We start from the raw sequence: 13748 nt of genomic DNA on the forward strand, positions 1-13748 counted from the left end.
GGTCAGACCAATGATCCATCTAGCCAAGTAACCCATCTAAATCAGTAGTACCTGGCAAAAAACCAAATAGAAGCAGTATTCCATGCTACCAATCCAGGGCAAGCAGTGGCTTCTCCCATGTCTGTCTCAACAGCAGACTATAGACTTTTCCTCCAGGAACTTGTCCAAACCTTTTTTAAAATAAAAAAAACAGCTAAATTAACTGTTCTTATAACATCCTCTGGCAATGCGTTCCAGAGCTTAACTATTCTCTGAGTGAAAAGATATTTCTTCCCCAGAGATCTTCAGGGGCCACCATTGGTCCCTGGGCTTTGCACTGAAGAACACTGCTCTAGGTGCATAAATATAGGTGCCCTTGTATAGAATATTCCCTCCTATTAGCCTACCAGTCTTTTATATTTGATAATTAGATGTTTTGGAACATCAAAAGAATAATAAGAAATTTTTATGTTTATAGGATTATATGAGAAAGAATTTCAAGTGTTATATTGTAATTATTAATGACATACTCCTGTATACTTGCTGTAAGATTTTAAAATGAATAAAGAACTTTAAAAAAAAAAGAACGTTTATTTTCTTTGCATCACATAATGTCTCTTTTTCTGATGAACAGCTGTTATTAAAATTGTATCTAAACTTTTCAAATATTTTATTTATTTGATCTGTCTCTTTCCTCTTTTATCTCTTGCTTTGTTCAATTGATGTTCTTGTTCCATATTTATATTGCAGGAATACAGCTGACAATATCAAAGCTTCATGCAGTTCTATGGATCTCTATTAATTTTAAGGAGCTAATTTGTGTTTTACTATTTCTCATTTTATTTTAATGCCTACTAGTTCTTTCTCTGAGCTAAATCACAGCGTATAATTAAAATCCGTGTCCATTCATTGACAAGGTCACAAGACTGGCTGTGCTGTAGCGTGTAATCTTGTATTCCTAGTGTGGTTGCTTCTGCCAACTACAGAACAGCACCAATGGTTAGTCATCTATTGCCAATTGCCAACTCCACCCCTTATACTTTGCTGCACCGTATGCCTGAAACATACTGCCTGACCTGGTACATCGGGCAGTACAACAAAGAAAAATGGGGAGACCCAATGATCCACCGATGAAAGCAAAACCAAAAACTGTGGATACAGATGTTTTGGAGATAATTTATTAAACACTGACATATAAAACCATGAAAATTCAATTTAAAAAGTACAATGATAAAAAATACAGTGATAAAAATTCAACCGGACCCTACACAGTCCGTGTTTCAGCGAACACGCCTTCCTCAGAGGTCTAATGGTTTGCAAACTCACATATAAAGAATTGGACTGAAAACAGTCTATTGTCTTCTTAGTATTTTTTTGCTACTTCAGCTTGTCTGCAGTGTTCTTTGCTCACAGGTTTAAAGACAATAGACTGTTTTCAGTCCTATTCTTTATATGTGAGTTTGCAAACCATTGGACCCCTGAGGAAGGCAGGTTCGCCGAAACACGGACCGTGTAGGGTCCGGTTGGATTTTTATCACTGGTACGTCAGGCTCCATCTCTGGCAGCATTCAAATCCTTGCTAAAAGACCACTTTTTTGAAGCTGCTTTTAAGTTCTAACTCCAACCCACTTGTAAAGCACCCATATCTGTTCGTCATTCCCTCTATAATTCCCTACCTGAGCAATGTGTATAGATTAACACTTTTGTCCTGTTTGTCTGTCATAATTAGATTGTGAGCTTTCTCATTTAGGGACTGAGTGGAATGGAAAGCATAGATATGAATTGCCTGTTCACTCTTTCCAAAAGTACTAGTACTAGGGGACATGCAATGAAACTACTGGAGAAAATATTTCTTCATGTGATGTATAATTAAACTCTGGAATTCATTACCAGAGAATGTGATAAAATCAGTTAGCTTAGCGGGGTTTAAAAAAAGATTTGGATGCACCGGGAAGGGGAAGGCCCACCATTCTGAACAGACGGGCCTGCTACCCAGAAGGAGTAGGCATCCCTCTGGCTGGCCTTGCAAAGAAAGATAAGGGAGGGGTCCGAGTGGGCTTTGAGGAGTGGGGGGTCAGAGTGTCAGAGGGTAGGAGGTCATATATTCTGGTGCAGGTGCCAGCAGGAGGGAGTGGGCATCCCTCGTGCCGGGGATTGTTTCGGGGTTTGCAACAGGAAGTATTGGGCCTCCCTTCTACCAGGGATGTTGGGCGGTGCTGGCAGGAGGGAGTGGCCATCCTACCCACCAACTTGTGTTGGGGTTAGGGGGGTTCCCTGCCGCTGCTACTCAGCTGATCACGGCAGTGAGATCCCTTGCCTCAATCAGCAGAAATGCAATTCTCCAAACAACACTTGTGACATGGACGCAGGTTAGAGAATCGGAGTGGTTGGCATCTGTCCGTTAGGACACACAGGATTCTCTATAGGACGTCCATGTGCGATTCTCAAAAACTGCTAGGCGGCTGCTGAGACTGGGTATCCTCTTCAGAATCAGGCCTCTATTTCATGTTAATCACACTTAGGTGCCCATTACAGAATCACGCCTAATTATAACTTAGGTGCCTACAATGTAGGCCAAGGTTTTAAAAGTGTATATTATAGGTGCCTAAGTACTTTAGAGGATCGCGTCTAATGGTGCCTAACTCCGCCTAAGTCCTTCTCTGCCCCTAAACACGCCTACTTTGGAGTTATGCACCATAAGATAGATGCCTATCTTATGTAGAATAATAATAACATAACATAATAATAACATAATAATAAACCGCAGGACCGCGAAGTTCTATGCGGTTTACAGTGATCAAAAGGCATTACAGATTGAGTGGAATAGACATAGTTCAGAGTTAGTGAATAACAGTTCTAAAGATCATTTGTTGAGGACTAAGATTGTGAGGACTAAGACGATAGATGCCTATCACCCAATTAATTATCAAAGCTCATAACTGAAGCCAATATATTAATTGAGTTAGATGGCTAACTTTAGGTGCCTTTTATAGAATTTCTCTCTAAGTGCTCCCATGTCAACTCTGCAAGTGCTAATCATAATATGCTAATCAGATAACGCAGGAACTTCCACTTCCTACCCATGACAGGCAACCTCCCAAAAGTATTTTTACAAATTCATTAATGCACAGGTTCATAAACTCTTAACAGGCAAAATGCCACAAAGCACTTTAACATGTAGCCTGTTAGCATGCAAGCTATAAATTAACCCCTGGATTACCGTATATACTGTATATAGCAGTGGTCTCAAACTCAAACCCTTTGCAGGGCTGCATTTTGGATTTGTAGGTATTTGGAGGGCCGCAGAAAAAATAGTTACTGTCTTATTAAAGAAATGACAATTTTGCATGAGGTAAAACTCCTTATAGTTTATAAATCTTCCCCCCCCCCTCCCCTGAAGGCCTGCATGTTCCCCACTTCTTTGCAGCGTCCTCCAGCTTCCCCCCTGGCCTCCCAGTCTTAGTGTCAGCTAATTAATGCAGCCTGCAGAGAGGATCGCCGGTGCTGTAATGTTCCTTGCAGGCTGCCATCGGCCTCCGCAACACGTTCCCTCTGCCGCAGTCCTGCCCCTCCTCTGACGTCAGGGGCGGGATTGCGGCAGTGGGAACATGCTGCCGAGGATCACGGCAGCCTGCAAGGATCACTGCAGCACCGGCAATCTTCTCTGCAGGCCGCGGTAATTATCTGAAGGTAAGAGTGAGAGGCCAGAGGGAAGCCAGAGGACACTGCAAAGAGCGAGCAGCACTAGTAGAGGCCGCGGGCCGCGAAATAGTACCTGGCGGGCCGCATGTGGTCCCCGGGCCGCGAGTTTGAGACCACTGGTATATAGTGACTAAGAAGGTGTTACCTCCTTGCCTTTGAGTACTTTGTCAAGAAACCTTCATTGACGAGCAACCAAGTGCTATTCTGTGGAGTATTTCCTCCCTGCTAGTTGCTTCTTTGTTTACAAAAGAGCCCAGGAGATTGAAATCCTTTACAACTTCTATTCTATTGCTTTCATGCTCAAAATCATCATTTTCCATGTTCATAATCTTCATCTTGTTTATGCTCAGTTCTAATCCCATGTTATGTCTTTCGGCTTTGACTTTTCTCAGTAGATACAGTATCTATCCTCTCTTATGAAGTTATAACAAGTGAATTCTGAAGACATTGTGCAAACGGATGGTGGTCACAAACAACTCCAACTTGGATGCAAAAAAGGCAGATGACAATCTACATTTAGGGGTCCTTTTATCAAATTGGCAAAAATTGGTCTTAGCGCTCCCTTATGCGGGTCATCCTGTGCCCTAACTCCATTTTTACTTCTGGGGTAAAATGGCCGATTTTCCTTTTTTTTTTTTTTGTATGAATGGCCATATGCTAATTTTTACATTATTACATGGGTATTAGTGTGTGAGTCCCTACCGCCACCTATTTTGGAGGCAGTAGTGATTCATACACTAAACCTGCAGTAATTATACTGTCCTAGTAGAATACTGCATTCAGAAAATGCCACGCAACTTGAAACATCGACTAAAGTGTGATATGCTGAAACTAGAGCAGCTGCTTTTTGTATGGCAGGTGTTAAAATGTGGTACGCATTAATGGGGCAATTATGCCTATGTGCTGACAGACTGAAATTTTAAAAACTATTGAAAATGCAGATATTTCTATCTCCTTTCATGTAAGGAAAGATTTCTATTTATACAGGCAATAGATAGAAGTGGGCAAGAAATGTCATGAAAACTCAGCTTTTTGTAATGTTGATTTTATGTTATGTATGTTTTATATGCAAACCGTCTAGATATAGATGGTATATAAATTTTAAAAAATAAATAGATAATAATTGGTTTGCATGTGGAAATGTCCACACACTAACTGATCAGCACAGAACCTGACCACTCTTTGTCCCCAGACCTGCCCCCACACTAAAATATGTTATTTTTTTATCACTTGGATAGTGCATGCACATCCCCATATTACTGTGGGCAAATTACTGTGGAGTAAACTATTTTTTTACAGTGGTAAGTGCACATTAGTGCTTACTGCAGTTCTGTGAAAGAGCCCTTTATTGTTAAGCTTTAAGATTAATTCAAGTTTCAAGTTTATTAAGTTTCAAGTTTATTAATTTTTAATATACTGACCATCAACTGGTATCTAGCCGGTTTACAATAAAATGATAAAATAAGAATAGGAGAAATGCTTATAAAAAATAATATTTATGAGAAAGAGGGAATGTGTACATAAAGGACTTTAGACAATAACAAACATGATAGTGAGGTTAGAAGGAAGGGGAGGAGAGTTAGAGTACATTATTAGTGATGAAAAGAGGGGGGGGGAGGGTTGATACGGTGCTCAAAAGGGAGCTAGTGAAAAGGAATCAGGCATTGCAAAATATATTCTGCTCTGCACTTATTTGCCAGAATCCATACACCAACTGCAAGGCTTTGAGCATATTTGCCAGTAAACTGGTCAAGATTATATTGTAGTAATCCAAGCAAGGAAACAATGCCTGAAACACTACAGAAAAATCAAATTATCTTCATGTAAAAAAAAAAATGAAGGTGTTAAAAGACTCTGATCTTGAAAAAAGATTTCTACACAAGTTTCTTGAGTTTCTCCCAAGGCTTTAATATACAAGGTGACTGACTATGCACTTATTCTGCACCTGGACTCAGGGCCAGCATTAGAGGAGTTCAAACAGGGCAGCTGTCCTAGGCACCACAGCTAACTTTCAAGACTAAAACCACCTTTCTGAGGTCTGAACAGGATACCATAACAACAGTAAATTGCTCTGACCTGAGGAGGGGGATTTTGTCCTGTGAAAGCTAACTTAAAAATGTATTTAGTCCAATAAAATGTTATCATACTTTCTATTTTTGTTTTATTTGTATTTGTGATGTAGTTATTGGAATATATCAGTTTTTGGAATTTACATCTGCTATCTTTATATTTTTCAAAGTACAGGGGACATGCATTACAGTTTCTCTTTTCTAATGTTGCATTGTATGCAGAGTCTGGCTTCTTGGAGGTTCAGTTTAATTTTTATTTCTATTTTACCCCCTCCCCCCTTTTTACAAAACCACTTAAGTGGGGTTTTTTGCACAGGCCGGTGCGCTGAATGCTCTGCACTGCTCCCGATGCTTTAGAAACTCTATGAGTGTCAGGAGCAGTGCAGAACATTCAGCACACTGGCCTATGCTAAAAACCGCTTCCGCAGTTTTGTAAAAGCAGCAGTTAGTTTGTGGTTACTTATTCTTTACTGGGTGAGGGTCTGTGTTCTGCATGTGTGAAAGAAACATGACTTTCTATTAGCATTGGTGCTGGCATGGTATGTTATGCCTTTGAAGGTCTATTTGCAAGATTTTGTCTTATGTCACACAACGGTTGGTAGTAGAGAAAGTTTGTGAATCTGTTTTTATTTCTCCAGTGTTGTAATAAGAACATAAGAATAGCCTTACTAGGTCAGACCAATAATCCATCAAGCCCAGTAGCCCATTCTCACGGTGGCCAATCCAGGTCACTAGTACCTGTCCAAAACCCAAAGAGTAGCAACATTCCATGCTACCTATACAGGGCAAGCAGTGGCTTCCCCCATGTCTTTCTCAATAACAGACTATGAACTTTTCCTCCAGGAAATTGTCCAAACCTTTCTTAAAACCAGCTACGCTATCCACTCTTACCACAACCTCTGGTAATGCGTTCAAGAGCTTAACTATTCTCTGAGTAAAAAAATATTTCCTCCTATTGGTTTCAAAAGTATTTCCCTGTAACTTCATCAAATGTCCCCTAGTCTTTGTTATTTTTGACGGAGTGAAAAATTGATTCACTTGTATTCAGTGGCGTACCTAGGGTATGTGGCACCCGGGGCCCATCATTTTTTGACACCTCTCCCCCCCCCCCCATGTAAAATTTTTTTTTTTTTTTTTGCAATAACCATGAAATGGAATAAATGGTCAGAATAGAAACAGGCAGTGAAAATTTTCTTTTATTGAACCTCATATATGTAACCATTATTCCAAACATAACAAAACATAAATTATGTCTAAATTGTCATGACATTAGAAGTACATATGGAGTAGTTGCAGGCAGTGGCGTACTTAGGGTATGTGGCACCCAGGGCCCATCATTTTTTGACACCCCCCCCATCTATATGAAAAATATGATTTTTAGTACCAATCTACATATCGCACCACAAGAGTGTACCTAGGAAAAGGCTGCATCTTAAACACTGCAGTGAGCACTAGAACACCAACACATACATTGTAAAACTAAACAAGCCAGATCCCGCACAGTCAATTGGTCCTGTAGTCAATGCCAACTGAAAACTATGTCTTTTTCATACACACAGAACAGAGATACACCCTCGCCCAAAATGGAATAATCACAAACTAAAAATAGAAATATGTAGACAAAAGTTAAACTGATCCGCCAAGAAACCAGACCCTGGATACAATGCAACACCACAAAAAACAGTAACACATGTCCTCTAATACAGTGCAAAATATAAAGACAGTAGATGTAAATTTGAAAAAACTGATACATAACAATCACCACTTTATAAATTAACAAATAAAAATAAAACAAATAATGAGATATAAAAAAATACAATTTTATTGGACTAATCCCCGTAAGCTCGGTCCCCATCCCCGCAAACCACCTGATTCCATCCACACAAGCCTTGAATTGTTTATATTAAAGTATAAAAAGAAACAATATTCTGTACAATTGTCAATTTATAAATCAGCGTCTTCTCCCCACTCTCTTCCCCATTTCCCTTCAGCATCCTCAGCCCACTCTCTCTCCACTTTCCTTCAGCGCACGCACATAAAAACAAGCAAGTAATTTTATATCATTTTCATTCTATTCATTCATAGAAATTAAAGTCTAGATAATGCCAGTCACATAACAAAACATGATTTTACAAAAATAATTCCCTGCAGTCAAGCCTGCAAGGATTATTAGATGTCTTTCAGCAGTTCCCCTCCCTCCCTCCCCCTTACCTTTGTGGCCAAGTCAAAATGATCTACCAACAATAAAATTTTAAAAACACAAAGCACGCTGTACGCAGAGAAAATGTTAATTATCATTTATATTCCGCGGGTTTTCAAAGAGGTCAAGGCAGATGACTTTATGCAATGTCACCTCAGTAACAACTATACAAAAATAGACAAATATTCCCCCTCCCTTTTTACTAAACTGCGATAGCGGTTTTTAGCGTAGGGAGCTGCGCTGAATGCCCCACGCTGCTCTCGACGCTCATAGGCTCCCTGCGCTAAAAAACTCTATTGCGGTTTAGTAAAAGGGGGCCATAGTGCAAAATATAGACAGCAGATATAAATTTTCAAAACGGACACATTTTGATCACTAAGTTGAAAATAAAATCATTTTTCCTACTTTTTTGTCTGGTGATTTCATGAGTCTCTGGTCCTTCTTCTGATCCTTCTTCTTTCTCTCCCCTTGGTCCCCCTCTTTCTTTCTGCCTTTCTTTCTCTCTCCTCCTGGCCCCCCTCTTTCTTTCTGCCTTTCTTTCTCTCCCCCTTGACCCCCTCTTTATTTCTGCCTTTCTTTCTCTCCCCTTGGTCCCCCTCTTTATTTCTGCCTTTCTTTCTCTCCCCTTGGTCCCCCTCTTTCTTTCTGCCTTTCTTTCTCTCTCCCCCTGGCCCCCCCTCTTTATTTTTTCCTTTCTTTCTCTCTCCCCCTAGCCTGCACAAAGCCATCGTGCCGATTTCTCCACTTCCACGATTCTTTCCCTACCCTCACCCCCAAGCCAGCAGCCGATTTCTCCCTGCTCCTTCCCCGATGTCCTGATGTCCTGAACTTCATCGGGCAGCAGCAGCATTCACAATTCACTGATGTTGCCCGCTTCAGGCCTTCCTCTCTGTCGGGTCCTGTCTTCATGAAAACTGGAAGTAGGCAGGACCCGGCAGAGAACAAGGCCTGAAGCCGGCAACAGCAGCGAATTGTAAACGCTGCTGCTGCCCGAAGAAGGTAATGGAGCACCGAGGCAGTCCGCTTCTCCCCCCTCCCAGCCGAACCCCCGCTGACCCTCCTATCTCCCCCCCCCCCCGTGAACCTTTCCGACCTTCCCAGCGAGAGCAGCAAACCTCCTTCGCGGCTTTCTCCTCCCTCTGCCGCGTTACTGATGACGTCATCAGTGATGCGGCAGAGGGAGGATAAAGCCGACGCTACTGGAGGGAGGTTTGCTGCTTTCGCTGGGAGGGTCAGAAAGGTTCACTTGGGGGGGGAGAGAGATAGGATGGTCAGCGGGGTTTCGGCTGGGAGGGGGGAGAAGCGGTCTGCCTTGGTGCTCCAAGGCCTGGCGCCATTACCTTTTTCGATAATGGCGCCGATGCTGCTTTCGCTGGGAGGGTAGGAGCGCGATAGGGACCGGGCCAGCTGTGCACCCCCCCCCTAAGGCGGCACCCGGGATGGACCTCCCCCTCGCCCCCCTTGGTACGCTACTGCCCTGGGGAAACAGCCTGCAACAAGATCGCGCGATGCCAGAGATCTTTGCCTGCTTCGGCTGTTTCCTCCGCCGCGGTCCCGCCCCTCCTCTGACATCAGAGGAGGGGCAGGACCGTGGCGGAGGAAACAGTCGAAGCAGGCAAAGATCTCTGGCATCGCGATCTTGCTGCAGGCTGTTTCCAGACGCGACACCCGGCGCAGGGGGGGGTAACTGGACCGGACCGGGAGCACCCCCTCAGGGCTTGGTACCCGGGGCGGACCGCCCCCCCCGCCCCCCCCCTTGGTACGCCACTGCTTGTATTCATTCTATTCCAGTCAGGATTTTGTAGACTTCAATCATATCTCCCCTCAGCCATCTCTTTTCCAAACTAATGAGCCCTAACCTTTTAAAAGTCTTTCCTCATACGAGAGGAGTTCCATTCCTTTTATCATCTTGGTCACTCTTCTTTGAACCTTTTCTAGTGCTGCTATATTTGCTGAGTTTGATTTCTTGGGGTTCCCTGTTCAATTTCGATTTGTGATCCCTTATTCTGTATTTGGTAAACATCTGTCTGTGTTTTGTGTGAAAAGAAGTCATTTAAAGTTGCTTTATGTGTGGTAGTAATGGGAGGTGGGGATATCAAGGGGAGAGTACAGAGAATAGAGGAGATCAGAAATCCCCTCTGGGCCTCAACATTCCTAACATGGCTATTTCTACTCTTTTTGATTTGCAACTCAGTCATAACCCCTCCAAAAGACAAGACTATGCAAATGCTGAACTCATCAGTGCTGTCATATCCCTTCACAGATATAAAAGCTCCTCCCCCCCTCCAAAAAATAAACATTTTGGAGTCCTGATCCTAATGCAACAGTGCTTCAGATAATTAACCTCAAATCTAATTTATGTGTTCCATAACAAAACAACAACAAGCTGTATAGAAAATGGCCCTACTAATATACAGTAAACAGTATCCCCATTTTGCTATTAGGCTTATGTGACTGTTTATCCATATCCCACAATGCAATTTGTAAAAGTAAACTCCTCAAGGCATGTCCATTTAAAGATCAAGTGGATAGTTGGAGCTGCTGGGAATTTTGTACCCCAAATTCTTTGCAGGTGCAAAGTATTCATATATGGGATAAACCTGAAAAAGAAAACCAAAGAAATTCCTGCATTATTACTAACTTGATCAAAACTCATCATTCCCTTCCTACATAAAGAAAACTCAGCTTGTGTAAAGTATAGTATTCCTTTGGAGATGGGGAGGAGGGGGAAGGAATGTTCCCTCTAAGCTAAGCACATGAACAATTGCTTAGACATTCTAGGAGTGTCGGTTACAGACTTTACATGATCACTCACAAAAATGGTTGCAAATCAGGAAAATTGTTGGGTTTTAGAATTTGTTGCTCACACGAAAAAGATTTTCAAAACTTGTCGATCACAGGAAAAAAAATTTTGAACACACCTAGCCAATCCTTAGAGGGAGTATTGGTCAGGACCCATTTTCTAATGGACAATCCTTTTCAAAAATTAGCATAAGAGCATTAAGAGTTGCCGTACTGTGATAGACTGAAGGTTTATCAAGCCCAGTGTCCTGTTTCCAACAGTGGCCAACCCAAGTCCCAAGTACCTGGCAGAAACCCAAAGAGTAAAAACAAACAAAGAATCCAACTGAACTGCAGTGAAATGACAAGTCGGAAGACAAAGGAAAAAACTGCAGTGATGATGTATAAGATACCAAGCCATTAAAGACTTGGTATCTTGTACATCATCACTGCAGAAACCCAAAGAGTAGCAACATTCCAGAGCTGAGATTATGACGTCATAATGCCTCATTCCACCAGTGCCTAAAAGCCAACCTCATCAGTGATGTCACAATGGCTTGATTGTCCTATGGTTAAGAACATAAAATTTGCCATACTGGACAGACTGAAGGTCCATCAAGCCCAGTATCCTGTTTCCAACAGTGGCCAACCCAGGTCAGAAGGATCTGGAAAATCTCAAGGAGAAAAACAAATGTTGTGCTTCTTATCCTAGGAATAAGCTGTAAGTCTATACTGAATAGCTTATAGTGCAGTCTTTTTAATGAGTTGCTAGACAGTCAAAAATATCCATTTACGAATACAATGTGAAAGGTGTATGATTCACAGACATTCTGTTTTTTGTCTTCTAGACTCTTCAATGGAATAAAAGGAATTACTATACAGAATTACAACACAAAATCCATTCTTACTGTTTCCAATGTAACAGAGGAACATTTTGGGAACTATACATGTGTAGCCATTAACAAACTAGGGGCAACTAATGCCAGTCTGCCACTCAACCGTAAGTAACATAAATGTGCTATAGCTTGTTTAGAATGGCATTTCTTTTCCCTAAGGAAAAATAAGGATCATTAATTTCTCACTAATATTCTGTAATTGGTACCTAAAAAGGTAGGCGCCTAAAGGCCTCCTTTTATCAAGCCGTGGCAGAGTGTTTTAGCGCTGGCCAGCGAGGTAAATGCGCCGACGCTCATTCCGTTCCTTTGAACATCGGAACACTTACCTCGCCAGCTGTGACTTGATTAAAGGGGGCCAAAGTTAGGTGCCTATTGCATGTCAACCGCTCTTTGGCGCCCATGACAGAATGGCGCTTAGCGGCACCTAACTTAAACTTAGGCGCCTGTAATGTAGGCCAGAATTTTAAAGGCCTACCTTATAGGCGCTTAAGTCCTTTGTAGAATTGCGCCTGGTGGCACCTCAGTCACTCTCCACCCATAAATACGCCTACTTTACTGTTAGGCATTGCTAGGCGCCATGCCATAGGCACCTATCATTTATAGAATCGCACCTAAGAAGGCAGGCACCTATCACCCAATTAATTTTGATTTTTTTTTTTTTTCAATTATAAGCTTGTTAAAGATCATAATTGAAGCCAATTTACTAATTATAGAATTTGCCCCAATTTTACTCTTGCTGTAAGATCACTAAACTAAACTAAACCTTAAGTTTATATACCGCATCATCTCCACGGAAGTGGAGCTCGACACGGTTTACAAAGCTTAAAAATATAGGAAGAGAGAGGAGAAAGATTTACAAGGGCATATAAAAAGAGGGGATGTAAACAGGAGAAGAGATGTTATATGTTAGAGAAAAGCCAGGTTTTCAGTTGTTTTCGGAATAGTTAGAGGGAGCCCAGGTTCCGCAGCGGGATAGTGAGATCGTTCCAAAGGCCCGCGATTTTGGAGAGGAGGGATCTTCCCAGTTTACCTGCATGGAGGATGCCGTGTAGAGAGGGGAAGGATAGTTTATGTCTGTGGGCTGATCTGGTGGTAGCAGGCGTCAGGGCATGGAAGGATAGAGGGATTAGGGGCGGAAGGATGCCGTGAATGATCTTGAAAGTCAGGCAGGGGCATTTGAAATGAATTCTGGAAAGTACTGGGAGCCAGTGAAGATTGGTAAGTAGTGGGGAGAATGTACATTCATTTGAAATACAATTGGAAATGTTAACCTTTTCCGTGTCATTTCATGTTGTCTTTAACCCAAAACAAAATGGGGGGGGGGGGAAAAAAAAACATTTTGGGGTATTTTCAGCGTCAATGATAATAAGCATTATTTATCAGTGGGTGAATTATTGAAGTTTATAGGGTGCGTCGTTTCAGCAATAGGCACACTATTAACAGAATTGCTCACAAAGGGGTCCTTTTATTAAGGTGCGCTAACCGATTTAGCGCACGCTAAAGGCTGTCATCCATTAGGCATCTTAGCTTTTAGCGCGCGCTAAATTGGTTTGTGCACCTTAATAAAATGACCCCAAAGCAAAAAAAATTAAAAACCTGAACAAAGAATCCCATAATGATATGGGAAAGTACAGGAAACAAATATTGTTGGCCTAGACATTGCAGCAGAAGTTGCTCTATAAAGGTAACTACATCAGAGTCTTATTTGTCCTCTGGCAAGCTGAGAATTTGCAAGATTTTCCACCAAACGTGTATTCAGATCTCCAGTTTTTTTTCCAGCACAGTAAGCTTTGCCTTATGCTGCAAATTTCTAAGCTGTTCAGCAGAGGCTGCAATCAATTGTTCAACCATAGAGGTGCGAGTTTGTAATGTATTCAGATACTCTTAGGCCAGATAAACAATTTCAACTACTTGCCTTATTATAACTCACAGCAAAAGGAATTGACATATTCTACTCAGAAGCACCCTCCATTTCCTAGAGCATCATAGAGACTTATCACCAGGAACAGATGTATTATACCCAGGTGCAACTTCCACTTTCTGGAAAGACCCATCACACTTAAGAACATAAGAATAGCCTTACTGGGGTCAGAGCAATGGTCCACCTGACCCATTATCCCA

General features: G+C 41.9%; 1 protein-coding gene across 3 annotated transcripts in view; it reads left to right on the forward strand.

The window, feature by feature from the left end:
• NEGR1 (neuronal growth regulator 1) overlaps nt 1–13748 on the forward strand; it is a 658067-nt gene that overhangs the window by 542155 nt on the left and 102164 nt on the right. For all 3 annotated transcript variants that reach the window (XR_004536553.1, XM_033915302.1, XM_033915301.1), the window contains exon 6: nt 11580–11731. Coding sequence is in view for 2 of the 3 variants with exons in the window: in XM_033915302.1 (XP_033771193.1) it covers nt 11580–11731 (152 nt within the window). In the remaining variant the exon portion in view is untranslated. The remainder of the gene's footprint in view (nt 1–11579; nt 11732–13748) is intronic.

Source organism: Geotrypetes seraphini, chromosome 12 (genome assembly GCF_902459505.1).
Source record: "Geotrypetes seraphini chromosome 12, aGeoSer1.1, whole genome shotgun sequence".
Classification (NCBI taxonomy): Eukaryota; Metazoa; Chordata; class Amphibia; order Gymnophiona; family Dermophiidae; genus Geotrypetes; species Geotrypetes seraphini.